This window comes from Scyliorhinus canicula, chromosome 3 (assembly GCF_902713615.1).
Source record: "Scyliorhinus canicula chromosome 3, sScyCan1.1, whole genome shotgun sequence".
NCBI classification, from domain to species: Eukaryota; Metazoa; Chordata; class Chondrichthyes; order Carcharhiniformes; family Scyliorhinidae; genus Scyliorhinus; species Scyliorhinus canicula.
Genome location: NC_052148.1, coordinates 117,218,766 through 117,244,444, shown reverse-complemented (window position 1 = coordinate 117,244,444; position 25,679 = coordinate 117,218,766). Strand labels below are relative to the sequence as shown.

Genomic DNA, 25,679 nt, shown 5'->3' with positions numbered 1-25,679 from the left:
TTGTCAGTATGGTTAGGTGCCTGGCAGGGATCCATACAGCGAATTACCAGACGGTCCCCCATAACTTACTAGTTCACAATCGGGTGATTTGGGCCATCGATGACATGTAGCATTCTCCTGCCTGTGGGCAAAGGTCCTGCATCCCAGCTTTCTGTATCACCTGTAACTCCCATGATCCTGGGTTCCCAACTGATATAGGGCCCAGGTATTTTGGAATTGCACGTAATTTGTAAAAGCCGCCCCACAGGGACATACAGAGTCCTCTTTGTGCATGCATCCTGCGTGTCATCATAATAAAAACCTGTACCACTCCTCCCATTTGCATCTCTCATAACATTAACAGTATCCAACGCACCCGGGTGAAATTAGTATACATGCGATCACTGGACTTGGCTTCAGCAATGTCCAGCTCCATCCTCGTCCCTGGCGAGGTGGTCGATGTTGATGGCTGCAACCAGAGATGAGATGGGATTCAGAGGTGTGCCTTCGTTAGAGCTATCAATCCAGCTATTTGTGCTGAGTGGTTCCCGGGGATCTGTTCTCCTGAAATCAACTCAATCAACTCACCTTCTGTATCCACTATGGCCCATGCCGTATGGGACTTCCCTCCCTCATACTTCCTTGCTCCATCCACATACAAGTTGCTCACTCCCTCTCCCACCAGTGGCTCTTCTGTCAAGCCTCCACTAGTGCCCTCCTCTACGTCCACAGCACATTCATGCTTCGTTCCTTGGATTGTTAACCCTATCGTCGGATTTTCCCTCATACCTTTACAGATTTCCACATGTCTGCCCCCAGGTAAAATATTAGCTTACCACTTTGAGCGTCTACTACCCGAGACACCCATCAGTCTTCCAGCCTCTAAGAGTTGAACAATAGTATGAGGGCTATGGAGGATTATCTTACCCATCAGGGCGATGGGTTCTGATGCCCATGAAGCGCACGCCAAGTCCCGCACACATCAGTGCATGCCTGTGGCTGCTACATTTGGGCAGAGTAATATCCCACTGGTCGTAATTCATCCCCATGTCTCTGGGCTACTACGTTGGCCTATATTCCACTAGCCCTCTGACAGGAGATGTGGAATGGCTTACTGAAGCCCAGCCACCCCAGGGTGGGCCCCTTCACCATTACTTGTGTAGATTGGAAAAGCCTGCATCTTCCCCGCACTCTACTTTGTCTTTGCTAGCCTTCCCCCCCCCCCCCCCCCCCCCCCTTTGCTAAATCTTGTAGGGGTTTCACAAGAGTTGCTTACCCCTCCACTAGATTTTAAATCATGCTGGCTATTGCTGCACTACTGAAAGTCACTTAGAAATTCTCAAATCCTTGAAGCTACTGCAAATCTTGCTCCACTGGCAGTTAGCTAGAAAGTAAAACACAAAAGATCCATTTGGACAAATCAATATTAAAATTCGCAATTCCTGTTAAAAGTAAACCTCTTCAGCTGTCAATTCAAAGTTAAAATTCTTAATGCCTGTAAAAAAAACATCTTCAGCTGTGATATACCTTCAATTCACAATGAGGCAGAGAGAGCAAGTGAACAGTAGGCTTTATTAGTCATGGGGCGCAATTCTCTGACCCCCAACGCCGGGTGGGAGAATCGCGGGAGGGCTGGGCAATTCCCGCCACGCCGGCCTGGCACCCGCACGCGATTCCCCCCCCCCATAACGTTTGTAGCAGGCGAGCGGCGATTCTCCGGCCCGGATGGGCCGAGCGGCCTGCCCAATCCGACGGGTTCATGCCGGCGCCAACCACACCTGGTTGCTGCCAGCGTGAACAGTGGCGAACGCTGCGTGTGCAGCCTGTGGGGGGGGGGGGGGGAGGGAGGATCGGGCACCAGGGGGGCTCTCAGTAGGCGGCTCTAAAGAAAGCACTCTTTTCCTCTGTCGCCCCACAAGATCAATCCTCCATGTCTTGCGGGGCGCCCACGGGGAGGATGGCAACCGCGCATGCGCGCGTTGGCGCCGGCCAATCTGCGCATGCGCGGGTGGCGTCATTTATGCGGCGCCACTCCTAGCCTCCTGGGGTGGGAGAATAGGGGCGAGGAGTGGCCTCCGACGCAGGAGTGAAACACTCCGGTTTTCACTCCGGCATCGGCACAAAGGGCGAAATTCTCCCAAAACGGGAGAAATCGTAAAACTGCCGTAAAACCCGGGCGGGTTTTACGGCAGCGCGCCCGTTCCCGACGGGGGACCGATTCTGGTCCCCCGTCGGGGCTAGCAGCCCGACGTCGGAGGCTCCGACAAGTCGGGCTTAACGAAAATCGTTAAGCCCGCTTGCCGGAGTTAGCGCCGGCTGACGCGTCATATGACGTCAGCCGCGCATGCGCAGGTGGGAAGACTCCACCCGCGCATGCGCGGGTGACGTCATCGCGTTTTTGCGCGAAACCCGCGCATGCGCGGGCCGGGTTGCCCCTCAGCCGCCCCGCGTATTGATACTGCGGGGCGGCGGAAGGACAAATAGTGCGCGGGCATCGGGCCCGCTGCCCGCGATCGGTGCCCACCGATCGCGGGCCCATGGCACCCTTGGCACGGCCGTGGTACTGCCGTGCCAATCGGTGCCATGGTTATTTTTTGCGAGTTTGTCACGACGTTTTTACGAACGGCAGGACCAGGTGTGTTTGCCGTTTGTAAAAAGGTCGTAAAGGGCTGGGACTTCGGCCCTTCTAACAGCTGAGAATCGCTGCCGGCCGTAAAAAAAACGGCGGCAGCGATTCTTGTCGGGATTTCGGCGGGGGGGGGGGGAGAATAGCGGGAGGGCGTCAAAAAAGTCGGGAAGGCCCTCCCGCTATTCTCCCACCCGTCGTGGGGGAGGGGGAGAATTTCGCCCTTAGTCTCTGATGGGAGAATTTCGCTCATGAACTTGCCTAGCCAGAGTCAGTAGTACAGAATGAATGCCGCCCACAAGAGGCCGGCTTATATATGGCCATGGTGTGGGCGGAGCCATACCTTGGTTACAGCACAGTTGGCGCAGGTGTTAACTCCACGGGCGTTGTGTCTGGAGCTTGAGCCTCAGTCCGGGGTGTCGGAGATGTTTGGGATGCGGGGGTAGGGTGGGGGGGCGATGGGTGGCGGCAGTGTTGGCGCGGGACAATACAGGAGACCCAGGGGAGCGTATGGGGCGCTGTGAGTAGCGGTGGGCAGCGGGGAGGGGGGTATGTGGGTGGGGGGGGCGCGTTGGCGGGGGAACCAGCTGGCGGCAGGTCCCATAGGGAGACCGTATCATGCCGTCCGTCCTGGTGCGCGATGTAAGCGTACTGGGTGTTGGCGTGCAGCAGCTGGACCCTCTCGACCAGAGAATTGGTCTTATGGCTCCTCATGTGCCTCCGGAGAAGGACTGTTCCCAGAGTTTTCAGCCAAGATGGAAGCAAGACCACAGAGATAGACTTCCTGGGGAAGATAAACAAATGATTGTGAGGGGTCTCGTTCGTGGCCGTGCAGAGGAGCGATCTGATGGAGAGAAAAGCGTCAGGGAGGACCTCCTACCAGCGGGTGATGGAGCCTTCTAGACCCAAGGGCCAAAATAACGGCCTTCCATACCGTTGCGTTCTCCCTCTCCACCTGCCAGTTTCCCTGCGGGTTATAGCTCGTAGTCATGCCTTTGTTGAGCAGGTACTGATGCAGCTCATTGCTCATGAACGATGTGCCCCGGTCACTGTGGACGTAGGCAGGGAAACCGAACAGTGTGAAGATGCTGTGCAGTGCCTTTATTACGGTGGCTGTGGTCATGTCGGGGCAGGGGATGGCGAAGGGGAAGCGGGAGTACTCATCGATGACGGTGAGAAAGTATATATTTTGGTTGGTGGAGGGGAGGGGCTCTTTGAAGTCAATACTTAGGGCCGGGAGTCCTTTACCAGGTGGGCCTTGTTTGGCCGGTAGAAGTGTGGTTTGCACTCCGCGCAGACTTGGCAGTCCCTGGTCATGGCCTTGACCTCCTCGGAGGAGAAGGGCAGATTGTGGGCCTCAATGATGTGGGATACCGGGTGACCCCCGGGTGGCAGAGGTCATTGTGGATAGCACGAAGTTGGTCATCTTGCGCGCTGGCGCATGTGCCGTGGGACAGGGCATCTGGGGGCTCGTTGAGCTTCCCAGGACGATACTTGATATCGTAGTTGTAGGTGGAGAGTTCGATCCTCCACCTCAAGATTTGATCATATTTTATTTTGCCCCGTTGTGCGTTGTCAAACATGAAGGCTACCGATCGTTGGTCGGTGACGAGGTTGAATCTCCTACCAGCTAGGTATTGCCTCCAGTGCTGCACGGCTTCCACTATGGCTTGTGGGCGTGACCCACTGGGCGTAGTAAGAGAATAGCCCTAGGCATCATTTTAGGGCCTTGAGGCTGTGGGGAGGGGGAGGTCTGTGAGGGGGTGCATACGGTCGGGGTTGGGCCCTAGGACTCCGTTCTCTATGACATAGCCGAGAATGGCTAGTTGGGTAGTACGGAAGACTAATTTTTCCTTGTTGTATGTGGGATTGAGGGATCGGGCGGCCTGGAGGAACCTCTGGAGGTTGGCATCATGGTCCTGCTGGTCATGGCCGCAGTTGGTCACATTGTCTAAGTATGGGTATGGAGCCCGCAAACCTTACTGGTCCACCATTCGGTCCATTGTTTTCTGAAAGACTGAGACCCCATTAGTGACGCCGAAGGGGACTCTGAGGAAGTGGAAGAGCTGGCCGGCTGCCTTGAAAGCAGTGTACTGCCGCTCTACCGTGCGGATTGGGAGCTGGTGGTAGGCCGACTTCAGATCGACCGTGGAGAACATACGGTACTGCACAATCTGGTTGACCATCTCCACTATGCGGGGGAAGGGTACGCATCGAGTTGCGTAAATCGGTTAATTGTATGGCTGTAGTCCACAATCATCCAATTCTTTTCCCCGGTCCGGACGACCACCACTTGCGCTCTCCAGGGGCTGTTGCTGGCCTCGATGATCTCATCACTCAACAGTCGCTGAACCTCCGACTTGATAAATGTCATGTCCGGCAAACTGTACCATCTGCTCCTGGTGGTGATGGGCTTACAGTTAGGAGTGAGGTTCGCAAAGAGTGAAGGGGAGGTGACCTTGAGGGTTGGGGGGCTGCACACCGTGAGCGGGGGGAACTATAGGGTCAGGCTTCGGTGGTTACATTGAAAGTCCAATCCGAGCAGTAGGGGGGGCGCAGAGGTGTGGGACGACGTAGAGCTTAAAATGCGCGTACTCTGTGCCCTGCATCGCGAGACTGGCGATACAGAACCCCTGGATCTGAACCAAATGGGACCCGGAGGTAAGGGAGATTGTTTGGGAGGCTGGGTAGGTGTGGAGGGAGCAGCGCCTTACCGTGTTGGGGTGGACAAAGCTCTCTGTGCTCCCGGATTCGATAAGGCAGGGGGTCTCGTGCCCGTTGACCCTGACGACCATTATGGAGTTCTTCAGCTGTTTTGGCTGTGACTGGTCGAGTCTGACTGCACCCAGCTGCGGGTAGTCTGTGTGGTCAGTGGAGTCACAAGATGGCGGCCCCCATGAGTCGCACGTGTTGGGCTGGGGCGAAGATGGCGACCAAGATGGCCGCCCCCATCAATCGCACGTGTCGGTCGGTGTTGGGGCTGGCAGCCAAGATGGCCGCCCCCATGAGTCGCACGTGTCGGTCAGTGTTGGGGCTGGTGACCAAGATGGCAGCCCCCACGAGTCGCACGCTGCCGATGACGCATCTGACGGGGTCGTTCAGGGCAGGCACGCAGCCGTATTGCGGGGTCTGTGGGGCTGCGAGTCCATGGGTCGGGCCTGGTGTGCTTTCGATTTCTGGGCCTTAGGCTGGCCCAGACAGACCCTAGCAAAGTGCCCCTTTTTGCCACAATCGCTACACGTTGATGTGCGGGCTGGGCAGCGCTGCCGGGGGTGTTGGTCCTGGCCGCAGAAGTAGCACTGCGGTTCCCCGGGCTGGGCTGGCAGATGTGCGGCACAGGCCTGCGACATAGTTGGGTCCGATGGGGGTCGCGACGAGGGCGTGCACAAGGGGTTCGGCAGGCCCGTGGGGAATGCGCTGAGGTTATGGTCAGCCACCTCCAGTGAGGTCGCTAGCTTTACCGGTTCCCACAGGTCAGAGGTCTCGTTTTCCAGCAGGCGCTGTCTGATATAGTTCGAGTGGACCACCGCCACGTAGGTGTCCCGGATCTGTGAGTTCATGTGTTCCTCCACCGTCACATCTCGATAGCTGCAGTTCCTCGCGAGTAGAGTAAGGGTTTCCAGGTACTCGTCCAGCGATTCTCCGGCGCGTTGACGGCGAGTAGTGAGGAGGTGTCTAGCGAACACCTCATTTACGGGCTTCACGAAGTGTGCCTTGAGAGTTACGACCGCCGCCTCGTATGCGGTCGCTTTGTCGATCATTAAGGAGATTCGATGGCTCACCTGGTCGTGGAGGAGTCGCAGCTTGAGAGTCTCTGTGGGAGGCGTTGTGGAGGACACGAGGTAGGCCTCGAAGCATCGGAGCCAATGTTCGAATATTTCCTTGGCTTCGGACGCGCGGGTATCGAGTTCAAGCCTGTTTGGCTTTAGAGCGGCTTCCATAGTGCTGTCTATGACTAATAAATTGATATACCTTCAATTCAGTGAGGCAGAGAGAGCAAGTGAACAGTGGGCTTTATTAGTCATGAACTTGCCTAGCCAGACCACAAGAGGCCGGCTTATATATGGCCCCGGTGCGGGCGGAACCAGAGGCGGAGCCATACCGGGGTTACAGTACGGTACCTTGAAGCAGTTCATATCACCACTTCCAGGTCACAGGTTACAGGTTATGGTATCATGCATACATTATGGTGAATACATTCACCATAAGCTGTAAACCGGCAAGGGTTAATTATCTGCTGTATGAAGAGAGGCGGGGTATAAGCCTTCAACTGGATGTCATTATGTCACCACCTTCCTTTGTTTGACTTAACCAGAAACACGAGGAGGGATTTTTATCAGTCTCTAATCTACACCCATTTTTGGTCCCTCAAACTTTGTTTCCTTTCTTCCATCCAACATTAATTGTGTCAGGAATAATTATTTTTGAAACTGACCCAAAGTTTTAACACAAAATCAATCCAATACAGGATCGGACATAATCAATTTAGATATCTCAAACTCCAATCAATCCTGTTAAATTAAAATGGCCTCATTCTTACATGTGTGAATTTATATCCGGATTAAAATTCCGGATTAAAATAATCCTGGAATCATGGGCAGGATTCACCCCTACCCGGCGGGGCGGGGGGTCCCGGCGGGACGGAGTGGTGTGAACCACTCCGGCGTTGGGCCGCCCCAAAGGTGCGGAATCCTCCGCACCTTCAGGAGCAAGGCCCGCCCCGGAGTGGTTGGCGCCCCGCTGGCCTGCGGGAAAGGGGCTTGGCGCCACGCCAACTGGCGCCGAAGGGCCTACGCCAGCCGATACAAGCCAGCGCATGCGTGGGAGTGCCAGCTCGTGCTGGCGTCATCCCCGCGCATGCGCAGAGGGATTCACTTCCGCACCGGGAATGGCGGAGGACCACAGTGTGGAAGGATAGAGTCCCCCCACGGCACAGGCCCACCCGCGGATCAGTGGGCCCCGATCGTGGGCCAGGCCACCGTGGGGGCACCTCCAGGGGCCAGATCCCCCCGCGCCCCCCCAAGAACCCCGGAGCTCGCCCGCACTGCCAGGCCCCACTGGTAAGGGACCTGCTCCAATTTACGCCGGCGGGACCGGCAACAGACGTGGGCCAAAGATTTCGGACAGCCCCAGCGCCCATTGAGTCATGCTGGACTCTGCCATTCCCCAACGCGGGCGGCGTGACTCACGCCAGGCTGATTTCTGGGGGGGGCGGAAGAATTAGGAGGACGGCGGGGGCGGGATTCACGCCGACCCCCGGCGATTCTCCCACCTGGTGGGGGATCGGAGAATCCCGCTCCATAAGTCTGGCCAGAAAACATGACTTCAGCTTTTTGTCAACTGTTTGGACTTGAAGCACTTAAATGATTAAACATTTTTTAAAAACGCAACTTCTCTCAGCAAGAGTTTTGAAATGAAAATAATCATTCTTCAGAAAGATAAATCTTAATAATAACATTACTTCATGTGGTGGTATGATTAACATAGCTGCCTGCCATTGATGCAGAACATGTGGTTAGCATAAATGCTTCATAGCTCCAGGGTCCCAGGTTCGATTCCCAGCTGGGTCACTGTCTGTGCGGAGTCTGCACGTCCTCCCCGTGTGTGCGTGGGTTTCCTCCGGGTGCTCCGGTTTCCTCCCACAGTCCAAAGATGTGCGAGTTAGGTGGATTGGCCATGCTAAATTGCCCGCAGTGTCCTAAAATGTAAGGTTAAGGGGGGGTTGTTGGGTTACGGGTATAGGGTGGATACGTGGGTTTGAGTAGGGTGATCATTGCTCGGCACAACATCGAGGGCCGAAGGGCCTGTTCTGTGCTGTACTGTTCTATGTTCTATGTAACACCGGCTTACCATTGGCCCTGGTCGGTCATGTGCCTCTCGACCGATTGGTTGAGACCAGTCACGTGACGGCTCCCTGATTGGTCGAGAGGCTGAGTTAACCCCACCTCCAGGGCAAGGTATAAATACCCAGCACGGCCTGCAGTCGGCCATTAACTGTAGTCGACTGCAGGGCTAACATCTAGCTTATTAAAGCCTACTTTTGTACAGCAACTCGTCTCGCGTTCAATTGATGGTTCATCACTCCACGAATCACCTCCAAACAAACAAAACATGATACTTCTGCCTGTAAAGTTCACAGCAGGCTTTTGTTCTTGTTGCACCGCAAGCTGACACTCTTTCTGTTAAAGCAATGAACAAGGTTCACTACCCTATTTCATTATAAAACTTAAACTGTTTGTTTTATTCATTTATCTTTCTTTTCTCCATTTAATCCAATCCTCAACACCTGATTTCATAGGCATCACCAATCCTTTAGTAAATTTAAATCTCAAAAGCATTTCACTCAAACACATTATGAGCGATTAAACCTTTGTTCCCTCACAGGGGTGATGCACGCTTAGAATTTCTACTTTTAACTGGCATTATTGAATTCCCATACATCCACAATTTAATCTTGTATCAAGTAATTTACTTATTACTGCTATGTCCTAAAAATACATGTTTAATGGTTAATAATGATTACTCAGTCCTATAATTCATCTCAATCCTTAATAGAACAACTTGTGTAAAACTACTCTAGTGGCATGTGGACCTTGAAAAGTTTCTGGGAATGTGAGGGTAGAGGACTCCTGGGGGGGTGGTGTCAGGAGGGGAGTGATCTCGGCATCAGGGGGTAGGACAGGTGGGAAGGGGCTCTTGGTGCTCCAACATCCTGGAGGGGAGGGCGCCTCAACGCTGAGGAGGCCTGCAGAGTGTAACACCCCCCACATTCCTCCCATTGCTTTCCGCCTGAGATGGGGAGTCGTTTCATTGTCACTTTCCCACCTAGCCTACACCCACTCCGGCCAGCCTAAAAATTGAGGCTGGGCAGAATAAGACCCCTAGGTGGCCATTAAGTGACCACTTAATGTCCTTAACTGGTGAATGGGCAAATTTCCTGCCCAAGTCTCTGCCCGCCAAAGCATTAAATTGCATCTGGATTTGGGCAGGCGGATTTCCATCAATTCAATTTTACCCTCCTGCCACCACAGAACCCACTTTGGGTGCATGCATAAAATTCTGCCCAATGAGTTGGATGGTATTTATATGGCTTGGACATTCTAAACGTGAAATTTTTAACAGTTTACCTATATTTATCACACATATTTCAATGTTTAACAGGGATTTTGAAGTTTCTTGCCAATTTCCCCCACCTCCCGCCCCCCCCCCCCCCCCCGCCTACTTCACTGAAGGCAATGACTTTCTCCTGAATATCCCCATAGCTCTCCTGAATAGAAAAACTGCAGTGCAGAAGGAGGCCATATGGCCCATTGAATTGGCACCGACCCTTCAAAAGAACACTCTACCCAGGTCCACTCCCCCATCCACCTCGCCCTACTCTCGTAACCTAACCAGCGCATCCCTGGCCACTAAGGAGCAATTTAGCATGGCCAATCCATCTAACCCCCACATCTTGGAATGAGGGAGGAAACTGGAGTGCCCGGTGGAAAGCCCTGCTGACACGGAGAGAACATGAAAACTCCACGCAGACAGTCACCCAAGGCGGGAACAGAACCATGGCACTGTGAGGCAACCACTGTACCACTCTACCACCCGTGGATTTGGATTCATACTGGTAGTAAGAACAATGATGCTGGAAGACTAGTCAACCACTAAATGAGGGCAAAAGATCACACAAATGAGCAAAGTGCTGTTCGTACTTGGCTTCCACACATGGGATAATTGGACAATAATTTAAAACATAGCTGATTTCTGTCTTACAGAGCCCAGGGACATGGTGAGCAATTGTAGCACCTCTACTGTTTCCTTGGCTGATATCAGTTAAGAATGAGGACTAAATGTGTCATTGTCTAGTTTCTAGGTTACAGACTGCCAATTTTAACTAACGAATGACACAACTGTAACCTGTTGCTGCTCAAATTCACTGGAGAACTATTCAGTCAAGTCTTGAATAAAAGGGACAAATAAAATGTGATCAGTCTTTAAAAACACCAAAGCTCTTATTACTGAAAGGTTCCCCTTTGGCTAGTACTAAGGCCTAGGAAGCCCAGTGGTAAGGTCGATTCATTTACAGTGGTCCTCTGAAGAAGGCTCTCGTCTCTTAAGATGGTCGATGTGCTTATGCAGGGTCTTGACCTTATAAGATACAGGACCTGCTTTCTCCAACGCCATTCCTGGGTGTCAAAGAGCATCATCTCCGAAGTTTCGGACATAAATAGCGTCCCCCAGTTGAAAGTTTTTCTCCTGTGTTCTGCGGTCATGATACCTTCTTTGCATGACTTGTTGCAGCTCGACCTTTCTGCCCAAACTTGGGAAAATCAGACTTAAATGAGTTCAGAGGCACCAGCCCATCAGCTGCTCTGCTGGTGCTACCTCTGTGATGACATGTGGCATGGTCATATAATGAAAGATGAATCCCGCCAGTCACGTGTCCAGGAAGCCCGTGGTTTACTTCCGCATGCCCCGCTTGAATGTTTGCGCCGCCCGTTCGGCCAAGCCATTTGAGGATGGGTGGTACTGGGCGGGGCAGGTGTGTCTTATCTTGTTTGTGTGAACAAATGTGGAGAACTCCTCACTTGTGAAGGGGGTCCCATTATAAGTGACCAGCATCACTGGAACCTCATGGATGCTAAAGACGCACCTCAATTTCTCACCTAAGGTTCTTGATGTGTTGGAAGTTATCCTATGTACATCTAGCCACTTGGAATTATCATCCACCAGGATTAAGAACATAGACCCCATGAAAAGCCCAGCGAAGTACACAAGTAGCATTACCCAGGGGCATGCTGGACATTCCCAGGGGTGAAGGGAGGCTGAAGGGGAGAGTTTCTGATGTTCTTGACACACCAGACAACCTTTCACTACCTGCTCGATGTCACCATCAATCCTTGGCCACCGGACATTGCCAACATCTTCATCTTTGAAGCCCATGGTGACTGCTGTGCAGATCCTATAGGATCAATTCCTGGCCTGGCTGTGGGATTACCACATGAACTCCCCACAGGAGGATGCCGTCTTTGACACTCAGCTTCTGCTGTTTCAAACTATAGACCTGCAGGGCTGCTGGGGCGTCTCCTGTAATCCGCCATGCAGTAAAATGTGGTGAAGCTTCACCAGGGTGGAACCTCTCTGTGCCCACGTCCGTATCTGTTCAGCTGGTACTAGCAGAGTATCTATGAATTTTAAAGTTTCCACGACTTCATCCACCACTGGTGGAGGCAGGGGGCTCCCAGGTAGCAGGAGACGGCTAAGGGCATTGGCATCGGCTATCTGAACCCATGGGCAATGCTGAAAAGTGCACTCACATGCTGCCAGCAAGTCATGAAGAGGTGGCGGCAGGATGGCCAAGTTTGGAATAAACCTCCTATAATTTATGAGTCCTAGAATTGATCTCAATTCCCTGGCATTTTGTGGAGTCGGGGTCTCTTTTATGGCCCGAAGGATTTCCTCCAATTGGTGCAAGCCGTCTTTATCCATCCGATAAACCAAGTACGTCACAGCCTTTGAACTTTAGAACCATAGACTTCTTACAGTGCAGAAGGAGGCCATTTGGTCCATCAAGTCTGCACTGACCATCTGAAAGAGCACCCTACCTAGATACGCTCTCCCACCCTATCCCATAACCCCTAATCTGTAAATCTTTGGACCCTAAGGGGCAATTTAGCATGGCCAATCCACCTAACCTGCACATCTTTGGACTGTGGGAGGAAACCGGAGCACCCGGAGGAAACCCACGCCGACACGGAGAGAACATGCAGACTCCGCACAGGCAGTCACCCGAGACCAGAATTGAATATGTGCTGTGAGACAGCAGTGCTAACCAGTGTGTCCTTTGGAAGGCAGATTTGCCTCTCTTCAGGCGGACGCCTACTTGGGAAAAGTGTCTGAGAACCTCTTCTTCATTGCCCATGTGTTCTTTTTCAGCGGTGCCCGTGATGAGTACGTCGTCTAAATAAACCGCCACATTGGGTAGCCCCTGGAGGATGCCTTTCATCACCCTCTGAAAAATTGCACAGGTGGAAGAGACACCAAAGGGAAGGAAAGTGTATTTGACTAGCTCCCTGTGGGTATTTATAGTCACATACTTCCAAGGTGCAGTGTCCAATTCTAACTGAAGATATGCACGACTCATATCCAGTTTGGTGAATCAGCTTCCTCCAGCCAGTTTCATGTACAAGTCCTCCAAATGGGGTAACGGTCCAGGCGGATGCCATGTTTACAGTCAGTTTATAATCTCCACTGATGTGATCTGAGTTGTTTGGCTTCATAACTGGGATCACTGGTGCGGCCCATTCAACAAATCCAACGATGCCTAAACTCTCCAGCGCAGCAACTCAGTATCCACTTTTGTGAGCAAGGCATAGGGGACCAGTTGTGCCCTGGAGTCTCTGGGCCCGGCCTCTTGGTCCACGTAAATTCATGCCTCGGCTCTTTTTACCTTGTCCAAACCCTCCTGGAATACCTCCAGATATTTTCCAAGGACCTCATACAGGTTTCCGGTGCCCATTTGGAAAATCTGCTGCCACTCAAAGTGGAATATTCGCAGCTAATCACGGCCCAACAGGCTGGGTCCTGATCCTTACACCACTATAAAAGGCAGCCTGACTGTTTATTGCCCATGGGTCACGGGCTCACGGGGTTTCAATGATGCGCAATGGTTCCACAGTTTACGTCACCAATCTGACCTTGGTTTTGTGCAGGTTCAATGGCAGGATTCCTGTGCGGAGATGGCAGCCCTTGTGTCAATCTCCGTCACTAGGGCGTGTCCATTTACTTGTAGCTTAACTCTGGTGGGAGCATGTGCAATGCTCTGGCTCGAGGCGACCTTATCACCTGTCCAGGGTGCCGCATTCTCTGCCAATTCTGGTGGCCTTGGTTGCTGCGTGTTCTATGCCCGCAGGCTTGGCAATGTTGCCGAACTCCTCCTTGTCCTCTAGGAAGGGTCCCGCTGGTCCATGGTGGCCTCGATCTTTGAGTCCAGAGGGGTTTTGTACTCTTGGTTGTGATTTCAGTTGTGACCTGGCCATTCACGTACTGCCCTGGGATGCTGCTGGATTCCAGTCTGGGGGGTCGATCAACACTATGGACACTGTAGTCTATGTAACCCAAGAGCTCCTGAACTCCCTTTTCCGTGTTCTCACAGGGCAGTGCTAGCTCTCTTCAAATCAAGCATAGACTTTGCCAACAGTTTCTTTTGTGGGCCATGTTATTAATTCTACAACCAGCCAATCCCTCAAGAAAGGGATGGCCCAAACCCGTAATACACAGCCAGCCTTCAGAGTCGAGTCAAGAAATCTGCAACAGACTTCCCTAGAGTCCGCACGGCAGTGTTGAAATGGTACTGTTGCATGAGTACAGATGGTTTTGGGTCGTAATGTTTGGACACCAGCTCTACCATTTTGAATCGGGAGCAGACGGGTACATGAGGCTTCTTATAATGTCGAAGGTTGGGGCCCCCCAGGCAGTCAGGAGAATTATTTTCTGCCGGTCTTTTCCAAGGATGCCGATGCCCGCAAAAATGTACTTCATACGCTCTGTGCACTGAGCCCAATCTTCCAGGCCTGCGTTGAAGACCTCTAATTTCCTGAAGAGTGGCATAATTAAAAGTCAGTCCAATGTACAGCCATCCCCAGAGCGGATGGGATGTCCAGAATCGGAGTTAGTTTCTTTTACCTCGTCACCAGTATTAAATCCCAGGAAGCTGAGCGGTCAGGCGCATGTCAATTTATTTAGAAAGTCTGCCATGGCAGCGAATATATTTACAGATTAAAGTCCCGTTGGGACAACCAACATACCTGTCCCTGTCTGGGCCGGCCTTTATACTGAGTTCTCATGAGCCCCAGCTGGACAGGCCTTTGTCGACTAGCAGGGAAGCTCATATTCCATGAGTCCGATGGGGCGATCTATCAGGATATCTCCGTGGGCCTCGTGGGGGCTTATTATAGCTAATATTGTGGAAATGCTGCCATTCAACACCAATTAGCAGAAGTAAATCTTCGTGTAGTTCAAGAATGAGCTTAATAAATGAAGATCACTAAGGAACAAAAGCTATCACAGACCTCGCAGGAACTTAGCAAAGCTGCTTTTCCGATTAATATTTTCACTTTTGGAAACTAGTTTTATTTTCGTAGGTCACAATCTGTTTCTATGAGTAGACTTTAGTGTGTTTGTCGTGAACTTTTCTCTGAGTTCCTCTCTTACTCTAACTCATTGGCTGATGCAGGACTATCAATAAATACTCTGCCTAAACTTTTTTTCCAAAACATATACTTATTTCAGAGAAATTGGAAAGGTACATTACATAACAGTTCAAATTTGACATTACATGCAGGTCAGTTTCTTACAATAAAACTAATGAGTTGTCTCATTATGATTGCCATTACAGATTTACAATGTATGCTTTCTGGTGCACGCTGGCCAGAAGTGTTTTACTCTGATTTGAGCCACTTCGGGTTTACTATGGCGAGAAGGTCTTTTAAACAATGGTTTGTTTCCATTGAACCTTTATAGTGGCTGCCCCCAGCTTTAGTGTGCCCCTCAGCATGTAATCCTGGACCTTGGAAAGTGGCAGTTTGCAGCAATTGGTCTTTAACAGCTTTGCTAAAAATGGATTTGACCCAATAATTAAGTATTTTGTTTATTATGTCATGGGATGTGGGCGTTGCTTGCAAGGCTAGCATTTGTTGCTCATCCCTAATTGTCCTTGAACTGAGATCAAGAGTGGTTTGCTAGGCCACTTTTGAGGGTTGTTAAGGGTCAACCACATTGCTGTATGTCTGGAGTCACAAGTAGGCCAGACCGGGTAAGGCTGGCAGATTTCATTCCCAAAAGGATATCAGTGAACCCAGATGGATTTTTACGACAATCAATAATAGTTTCATGGTCACCATCAAAAAACCTTATATTCCAGATATATGAATTGAATTTAAATTCCACCACCTACTGCATGGTGGGATGTGAACCTATGTTCTCAGACCATTAGCCTGGGTCTGTGAATTACTAGTCCAGTGACATTACCACTCCACCACCACCTCCCCTGTATATATGTAATAAATGTGTGAACCTTTCCTTTCTGTATCAGTCCTAAAGCCATGCATTGACCTTCTTAAATTTACTGTCTTCATCTTCGGTGTGAAACATGTGGAAGGAATCTGGAATTTGTGACCCTTGACGTTTTTAAAAGCCTGGTCGTTAACATGTTAGACTGGCCCCTACTTCCTTATAGGTAATTGGGTCTCGGAATCTAGGGAAGACTGAAAGATTACGGCCAGAGCCCCTGCAATTTCCACTCTTACTTCCTTCACCTCCTTGGATGTATCTCATCCGGTCCCGGTGCCTTGTCCACTTTAAATGCCGACATTTATCCAATGCCTCCTCCCTATCAATTTTGAACCCTTCTAGTGACAGAGATTCCTCCTCTGTCATGATGGCCTGCAAAGTATTAATTTAACACGTCAGCTGTGCCCCTGCCTCCATGTGTAAGTCCCTTTTTTGGAACCAAATCGGCCCTACTCCTTTTTAAAAATTAATTCATGGGTTATGGGCATAGTTTTCTAGGCCAACAGGGCAGCACGGTAGCATTGTGGATAGCACAATCGCTTCATAGCTCCAGGATCCCAGGTTCGATTCCGGCTTGGGTCACTGTCTGTGCAGAGTCTGCTCATCCTCCCCGTGTGTGCGTGGGTTTCCTCCAGGTGCTCCGGTTTCCTCCCACAGTCCAAACATGAGCAGGTTAGGTGGATTGACCATGATAAATTGCCCTTAGAGTCCAAAATTGCCCTTAGTGTTGGGTGGGGTTACTGGGTTATGGGGTTATGGGGATAGGGTGGAGTTGTTGACCTTGAGTAGGGTGCTCTTTCCAAGAGCCGGTGCAGACTCGATGGGCTGAATGACCTCCTTCTGTACTGTAAATTATATTCTATGATTTGTTACCTACCTCTAGTTGACCTTCAGAAACATAGAAAATAGGAACTGGAGGAGGCCATTCAGCCCTTCGAGCCTGTGCCAGCATTCATTATGATCATGGATGATTATCCAACTCAGCATGATCCTGCCTTCCCCCCCCCCCCCCACTCCCCCAAATCCTTTGATCCCCCTTCTCCCGAAGTGTTATATCTTGAAAACAGTTTGTTTTTGGTCTCGACTACTTCCTGTGGTAACAGATTTTACAGGCTCACCACTCTTTGGGTGAAGAAATTTCTCATGGAATCACAGGATCCCTACAATGCAAAAGCAGTGCACTCGGCCCACAGCGACCCTTAGAAATAGCACCCCACCCAGGCACACATCCCTGCCCTATCTACGTAACCCCACCCAAGCTACACATCTTTGGACAATAAGGGGCAAATTTATCATGGTCACTCCACTCAACCTGCCCATCATTGGACTGTGAGAGGAAGCCCGAGGACCCGGAGGAAACTCAACAGACACAGAGAGAGAGTGCAAACTCCACACAGTCACCCAAGGCCAGAATCAAACCCGGGTCTCTGGTGCTGTGAGGCAGCAGTGCTAACCATTGTGCCCCCGTGCTGCCCCTTCAAGAACTGCTGCAATCCTTGAGGGGTAGGTACACCCACAATGCTATTAGGGAAGGAATTCCAAGGTTTTGACCCAGCGACAGTGAAGCAATGGTGATATATTTCCAAGTCAGGAAGGTGAGTGACTTGGAGGGGAACCTCCAGGTGGTGGGGCTCCCAGTACCTGCTGCTCTTGTCCTTCTAGATGGGAGTGATCGTTGGTTTGGAAGATGCCGCATAAGGAAACTTGGTGAATTCCTGCAGTGCATCTTGTAGATGATACACACGGCTGCCACGGTTTTTTGGTGGTGAAGGGATTGATTGTTTGTGGAAAGGGGGGCAATCAAATTGGCTGCTTTGTCCTGGATGGTGTCGAGCTTCTTGAGAGTTGTTGGAACTGCACTCACCCAGGCAAGTGGAGAGTATTCCTTTATACTCCAGACTTGTGCCTTGTTATCGCCACAACATCATAATTCCACATGGCAGTCTGCGCCTGTAACTCCCCAGTTATATTAACTATACTCCATGCATTCACATAGATGCAGTATAACCCTGATTTAGCCGTCATTACTTTCTCCCTTACTCCGAATCTACCTATTAACTTTCTATTCTCTACTCTAGTGTTGCTTTGTACACCTTAGTATTACTCTCTAATATTCTCTCCTGGTTCCCACAACCCTGCTGAGTTAGTTTAAAGCCCTCTCAATAGGACTGGCAAAATGCCCCACAGGGAATGCAGTCCTGACTCTGTTCAGGAGCAACCTATCCATTCGCCTCCACCAGTGCCAGTCCCAGTGCATCATCTTTCCAGCCACACATTGATTTGCCTTAACCTTCTATTTCTGCACTCACTTACTGAGATACCCTCAATTACGACACAGGAGAGAAGATAGATGATTCAAAGGCTTTAATCATCTGAGAACTGTACAGCAGCTGAGAAATGTGCTCATCACATGTTGCCTGAGTGAGCCTTATCTTATATACCGTTTCCTGGGGGCGGAGCCAGAAGCGGAGTCCCCCAGGGTTCCAAACCCGGTCTTAAAGGGCCAATGCATTAAAGGTAAGGTACCATTATATCAGCTACTGATAACATTCATCACACTTACACATGGCAGTAATCTGCAGATTGCTACTTTTGAGGTCCAGTTATTGTCCACTTCGCGTTAAGGCACAGACAGCCCATTGTGAGCTGTTACCCCAAACTCTCCACTCTTTCAACATCCTGTGAGCAATGTGCTGGGAGTAAAATTCAATATTTTGATGAGGTAACCTTCCATTATCATGTCAGGTGGGCTAATGCACAGACAGGAAATCATGTTTGTTTGACATTTTCTTAAATGTATTCCCTGCCACCACGCTGAATGCTGGGTGTACTGGATTTTGGCATAATTCTCCCTGTCTGTCATATTTAGTCCTAATTCCTCAAGTGTGTTTGTAAGAAGCAATGAACTGGTATTAATGTTGGTCTTTCTCTACTGCAGGATGTGGGATTGGAAAATATCTTGGTGTAAACAGCCAGGTTTATAAGCTTGGCAGCGATTATTGCAGCCCATTGGCAGAGATTGCTAAAAGGCATGGACATGAAGTCATGGTGTGTGACAACCTTATTCTCCCCTACAGGGATCAGTGTTTTAATGCTGTCATCTCAATTGGAGGTAAGAGAAGAAATCACACGGTCACATGCAAGAAGGACTGATTATTTCAAGCATGCATCCTGAACACCCCTATGTGTTCTTATTATTTCTGTAACCAGGATTTAAGGCCACAGTGGGATGACATTTTCTCTGTGCATTAATTGTAGCAAAATTGTAAATCCTTCATTATAAAGGCAGTCCTGATTTTGTTATAGCTTATGCATGGAGGAAGGGCACACTGGATATGTGGAGCTTGTTCAAGGAACAGCTATTGCATGTTCTTGATAAGTACGTACCAGTCAGGCAGGGAGGAAGGGGTCGAGCGAGGGAACCGTGGTTTACCAAAGAAGTGGAATCGCTTGTTAAGAGGAAGAAGGAGGCCTATGTGAAGATGAGGCGTGAAGTTTCAGTTGGGGCGCTTGATAGTTCTAAGGAAGCGAGGAAGGATCTAAAGAGAGAGCTAAGACGAGCAAGGAGGGGACATGAGAAGTCTTTGGCAGGTAGGATCAAGGAAAACCCAAAAGCTTTCTATAGGTATGTCAGGAATAAAAGAATGACTAGGGTAAGAGTAGGGCCAGTCAAGGACAGTGGTGGGAAGTTGTGTGTGGAGGCTGAGGAGATAAGCGAGATACTAAATGAATACTTTTCGTCAGTATTCACTCAGGAAAAAGATAATGTTGTGGAGGAGAATGCTGAGACCCAGGCTATTAGAATAGATGGCATTGAGGTGCGTAGGGAAGAAGTGTTGGCAATTCTGGACAAGGTGAAAATAGATAAGTCCCCGGGGCCTGATGGGATTTATCCTAGGATTCTCTGGGAAGCCAGGGAAGAGATTGCTGAGCCTTTGGCTTTGATTTTTATGTCATCATTGGCTACAGGAATAGTGCCAGAGGACTGGAGGATAGCAAATGTGGTCCCTTTGTTCAAGAAGGGGAGTAGGGATAACCCCGGTAACTATAGGCCGGTGAGCCTCACGTCTGTTGTGGGTAAAGTCTTGGAGAGGATTATAAGAGATACGATTTATAATCATCTAGATAGGAATAATATGATTAGGGATAGTCAGCATGGTTTTGTGAAGGGTAGGTCATGCCTCACAAACCTTATCGAGTTCTTTGAGAAGGTGACTGAACAGGTAGACGAGGGTAGAGCAGTTGATATGGTGTATATGGATTTCAGTAAAGCGTTTGATAAGGTTCCCCATGGTCGTCTATTGCAGAAAATACGGAGGCTGGGGATTGAGGGTGATTTAGAGATGTGGATCAGAAATTGGCTAGTTGAAAGAAGTCAGAGGGTGGTGGTTAATGGCAAATGTTCAGAATAGAGTTCAGTTACGAGTGGCGTACCACAAGGATCTGTTCTGGGGCCGTTGCTGTTTGTCATTTTTATAAATGACCTAGAGGAGGGCACAGAAGGGTGGGTGAGTAAATTTGCAGACGACACTAAAGTCGGTGGAGTTGTAGACAGTGCGGAAGGATGTTGCAGGTTACAGAGGGACATAGATAAGCTGCAGAGCTGGGCTGAGAGGTGGCAAATGGAGTTTAATGTAGAGAAGTGTGAGGTGATTCACTTTGGAAAGAATAACAGGAATGCGGAATATTTGGCTAATGGTAAAATTCTTAGCAGTGTGGATGAGCAGAGGGATCTCGGTGTCCATGTACATAGATCCCGGAAAGTTGCCACCCAGGTTGATAGGGTTGTGAAGAAGGCCTATGGTGTGTTGGCCTTTATTGGTAGAGGGATTGAGTTCCGGAGCCATGAGGTCATGTTGCAGCTGTACAAAGCTCTGGTACGGCCGCATTTGGAGTATTGCGTACAGTTCTGGTCGCCTCATTATAGGAAGGACGTGGAAGCTTTGGAATGGGTGCAGAGGAGATTTACCAGGATGTTGCCTGGTATGGAGGGAAAATCTTATGAGGAAAGGCTGATGGACTTGAGGTTGTTTTCGTTAGAGAGAAGAAGGTTAAGAGTTAAGAGGTGACTTAATAGAGGCATACAAAATGATCAGAGGGTTAGATAGGGTGGACAGTGAGAGCCTTCTCCCGAGGATGGAGGTGGCTAGCACGAGGGGACATAGCCTTAAATTGAGGGGTAATAGATATAGGACAGAGGTCAGAGGTGGGTTTTTTACGCAAAGAGTGGTGAGGCCGTGGAATGCCCTACCTGCAACAGTAGTGAACTCGCCAACATTGAGGGCATTTAAAAGTTTATTGGATAAGCATATGGATGATAATGGCATAGTGTAGGTTAGATGGCCTTTAGTTTTTGACTTCCCATGTCGGTGCAACATCGTGGGCCGAAGGGCCTGTACTGCGCTGTATCGTTCTATGTTCTATGTTCTATGTCCTATATTTAATTTCTCGTGTCCAGTCTCCGAGTCCTGCTGCAAGTCCAGCAGATGGCATTGGAAATGTACTACCCATCTAGCTGCTGTAATGTTCTTATTGATGTCCTGGACTATTAGAATGTGCAGTGCCTTCTGCCATGAAATGGAGACAGAATCAAGAATGCAACTATAGACCAGGCTTCTGGTTTCTGACCTTCTCTGCTTGCTGTTGAAGCACAGAGGCCCCAAGGCCAGAAGACCAACTTGGTGCCTGAAAAGAAATGTAAACCGACCATCAACAGTCTCTTCACCTTGTTTCTGAGCTCTCCATGATCTTCTGGTCTGTGCGGGCCCCAGACACAAGTTTCAGCCCCAACCTCATGGAGCACCATGGACATTACCAAGCAGGATGTTGAGGTTGAAAGCCCTGCTTTGTCTATTTAGGCAAGCAGCAAAAGTCCTGCATAAGAGTAAAAAAAGGCAGTGACCTATTATAATTGGATTCCTCCACTCCTGCCACTACCCCACCACCCCCTACCCCTGCACCCGAAAATTTTCCTCTCAGCCCTGTTAGAAAATTGAATACTCCTCAGGCACAGCATAGAATTGTATCATTGTTGAAATCATCTCCTAGTATGTGTGACATTGTAGAATTCTTTCACACAGGCAAATATGGATAATCATACACACATTCTGAACATAAAACTCTTAGAAATGTTTTATCTTAGGTATGTGCTTTACATAATTGAAGATGTACTGAATTCATGCAATATATGTGTGGCGCTAACAATCGCACACAAAGACTCGAGTGATGTACAAGAGAGGCTTTATTACAGTGAGATGCTACTCCTCCGGTGGCAGCTGTAGGAGGGCATCTCAGTGAAGCTTATGAATATTTATACAACACCCTGTGGCGGAGCTAGGGAGAAACCTGTAATACAGGTACACACATATGTATAGTGGTTGGATCACCACATTCACCCCTTGTAAAAATGAGTCCGGCGGGGGTGACGTGGAACTATAATACATAAAGTGATCTATTTACAAGGGCAAAACAAAAGAAAACCAAGAGTCCATCAGGCAATCCGGTCACAGGTTGAGTCGGATCGGCGGTCGAATGTTTCTTTGCGAGTGATGTAGCTGTGGTGGCGACGTCGGCACAGGCGGCGTTGGGGACAACGTTACGGGTGCTGGTGGTGTTGGTGCTGGCCAGTGGCGGGATGACTCCGGGAGCAAGCCAAAATCTTCCATGTCCTCCAGCGTGGGCAGCGGAACAAGGGATGGACCTGGTGGGGACGAATACGGGGGCGCCGGGGAAAAGGAGAGTGGCGCAGGGGGGGAAAGGGGCGTGGGCATGGGATCGGCACCCGAGGGAGCTAGGTCCCGGAGCGAGACTGTGTCCTGGCGACCATTGGGGAACTCCACGTAGGCATACTGGGGGTTCGTGTGGAGCAGGCGTACCCTGTCCACCAGGGGTTCCGCCTTGTGGTGCCTGACATGCCTATGAAGAAGGACTGGGCCCGGAGTCGTGAGTCAAGTCGGGAGCGACACCACGGATGTAGACTTCCTAGGAAAGGCAAAAACACGTTCATGGGTGTGTTGTTAGTTGCGGTGCACAGTAGTGACCGAATGGAATGGAGCGCGTCAGGGAGGACCTGCTGCCAGCGAGCGGCTGGGAGGTTCCTGGACCATAGGGCCAGCTGGACGGCCCTCCAAACCGTCCCATTCTCCCTCTCTACCTGCCCATTTCCCCGGGGGTTGTAGCTGGTCGTCCTGCTGGAGGCTATACCCCTGCTGAGCAGGAACTGATGCAGCTCATCGCTCATGAATGAGGATCCACTGTCACTGTGGATGTAGTTGGGGAAACCGAACAGAGCGAATATTCAATCAAGGGCCTTGATGACGGTGGCAGACGTCATATCCGGGCATGGGATGGTGAAGGGGAACCTAGAGAATTAATCGACCACACTAAGGATGTAGGTGTTGGGGTCGGTGGAGGAGAGGGGCCCTTTGAAATATATGCTGAGGCTTTCAAAGGGGCGGGACGCTTTCACCAGGCGTGCGCGGTCTGGCCGGTAGAAGTGCGGCTTGCACTCCGCACAGACCTGGCAGTCTTGGTGACTGTCCGTACTTCCTCGACGGAGTGGGGTAGATTGCGGGCTTAGATTAGGTGGTACAAACAAAAAACCCCTGGATGGCAAAGGCTCTCGTGCAAGGCACGGAGCTGGTTCACTTGTGCGCTGGCACATGTACCTTGGGAGAGGGCGTCTGGGGGCTCGTTGAGCTTGCCGGAGTGATACAAGATCTCGTAATTATAGGTGGAGAGCTCGATCCTCCACCGCATGATTTTTGATCTTGCCCCGCTGCGTTTTGTTGAACATGAAGGCTACCGACCATTGGTCAGTGAGGAGAGTGAATCTCCTGCCGGCCAGGTAATGCCTCCAGTGCCGCGCCGCTTCAACGATTGCCTGGGCCTCCTTTTCAACAGGCGAATGTCGAATTTCGGAGGCATGGAGGGTGCGGGAAAAGAATACCACGGGTCTGCCTGCCTGGTTCAGTGTGGCGGCAAGTGTGACATCTGAAGCGTCGTTCTCTACTTGGAAAGGCAGTGTCTCGTCTACTGCGTGCATCCCGGCCTTGGCTATGTCAGATTGAATATGAGCGAAGGCCTGTTATGCCTCGGCCGTGAGGGGAAATTGTGCGGACTGGATTAGTGGGCGGGCCTTGTCCGCATATTGTGGGACCCACTGGGCGTAGTAAGAAAAGAACCCCAGGCATCGTTTGAGAGCCTAGGGGCAGTGGGGGAGGGGAAACTCCATGACGGGGCGCATGCGGTCAGGATCGGGCCCCAGTAGTCCGTTTTGACAATGTAGCCGAGGATGGCCAAACGGCCTGTGCGGAACACGCACTTCTCCTTGTTATACGTGAGGTTAAGGAGAGATGCGGTGTGGAGAAATTCAGCAAATTTGGCGTCATGGTTCTGCTGGTCGTGGCCGCAGATGGTGACAATGGCCCGCAGTTCGTACCGGTCACCCATTCAGTCCATTTCTCGTTGAAATACCGAGACCCCGTTAGTGACGTCGAAGGGAACCCTAAGGAATTGATACAGGCGACCGTCCGCCTCAAAGGCAGTGTAGGGACAGTCCGATTTACGGATGGGGAGCTGGTGGTAGGCGGATTTCAGGTCAATTGTAGAGAAGACCCGGTACTGCGCAATATGATTGACCATATCAGAAATGCGAGGGAGGGGGTACGCGTCGAGCTGCGTGTACTGACTGATGGTCTGACTGTAGTCCACGACCATCCTGTGTTTCTCCCCAGTTTTAACCACTACCACCTGGGCTCTCCAGGGGCTATTGCTGGCCTCGATAATACCCTCCCGAAGCAGCCACTGGACTTCCGACCTGATGAAGGTCTTGTCCTGGGTGCTGTACCGTCTGCTCCTGGTGGCGACGGGCTTGCAATCTGCAGTCAGATTGGCAAAGAGGGAGGGAGGGTCAACCTTGAGGGTTGCGAGGCCGCAAACGGTGAGGGGAGGTAGGGGTCCGCCGAATTTGAGGGTGAGGCTCTAGAGGTTGCATTGAAAATCCAGGCCTAGTAAGAGTGACGCGCAGAGGTTGGGGAGAATGTACAGGCGGAAACGGTCGAATTCCACGCACTGTACAGTGAGTTTAACCAGGCAGAAGCCCCGGATCGGGACAGAATGGGATCTGGAGGCCAGGGAGATCTGCCGGTTGGCGGGATGGACACCAAGGGAGTAGCGCCTTACCGTGTCTGGGTGGATGAAGCTCTCGGTGCTCCCAGAGTCGAAGAGGCAGGAGGTCATGTGGCCATTGACGAGCACCGTCATGGAAGAGGGTGCCAGGTTGCGAGGACGGGACTGGTCGAGCGTCACAGAGGCGAGTAGCGGGCGATCGGCCAACGAGTCTGACAAGTCCGACGAGTAGCGGCAGCGGACCGGGTCCCGTGGTCCCGTCCTGAGGGGAGGACAAAATGGCGGCGTCTGGAGTACCTGTGAGGAAGAAGATGGCGGCGAACATGATGGCGGCGCCCATGGAGAGCACATTGTGGGGGCGGGACAAGATGGTGGCGGGAAAGATGGCGGCGCCCATGAAATGCACATGGAGGCGGAGGGTGAAGATGGCGGCGCCCATGATCCCCACATGGCGGGGTCGGCGAAAGATGGCAGCGCCCACTGATCGCACGTGGGGTCGGGGGCAGTGGACGTCAGGGCCCATTGTGTGATCGCGATCGGCTGAGGCGAGGGGGGCGATGACGGGCGCGATAGCGCCAACCGTTCGGGACTGGCGCACCGCTGCAAAGTGGCCTTTCTTGCCACAAGCTTTGACGGTCGCGGTGCGGGCTGGGCAGCGCTGGCGGGGATGCTTCTGCTGACCGCAGAAGGTCCACAAGGCGTAGGACGGGTGGGCCGGGGGGGACCGGTTGCGGAGTCCACGAGTGGTTGGACGAGTAGGCCGAGTGGCCAGCTGGGTAGGATCGCGCATTACGGGAGGCGGCCGTCATTGATAGCACCAGAGTCTTTGTAGCCGCGAGTTCGAGAGTGGCATCTTCCAGCAGTTGTTGCCGGATGGGGTCCGATG

At 51.2% G+C, this 25,679-nt stretch overlaps 1 protein-coding gene across 1 annotated transcript in view; it reads left to right on the top strand.

Moving 5' to 3' along the window:
- Positions 1-25,679, top strand: part of LOC119962891 (probable tRNA methyltransferase 9B) — an 89,264-nt gene that overhangs the window by 56,817 nt on the left and 6,768 nt on the right. Inside the window, exon 3 of the mRNA XM_038791126.1 lies at positions 18,603-18,776. Coding sequence (XP_038647054.1) covers positions 18,603-18,776 — 174 coding nt within the window. The remainder of the gene's footprint in view (positions 1-18,602; positions 18,777-25,679) is intronic.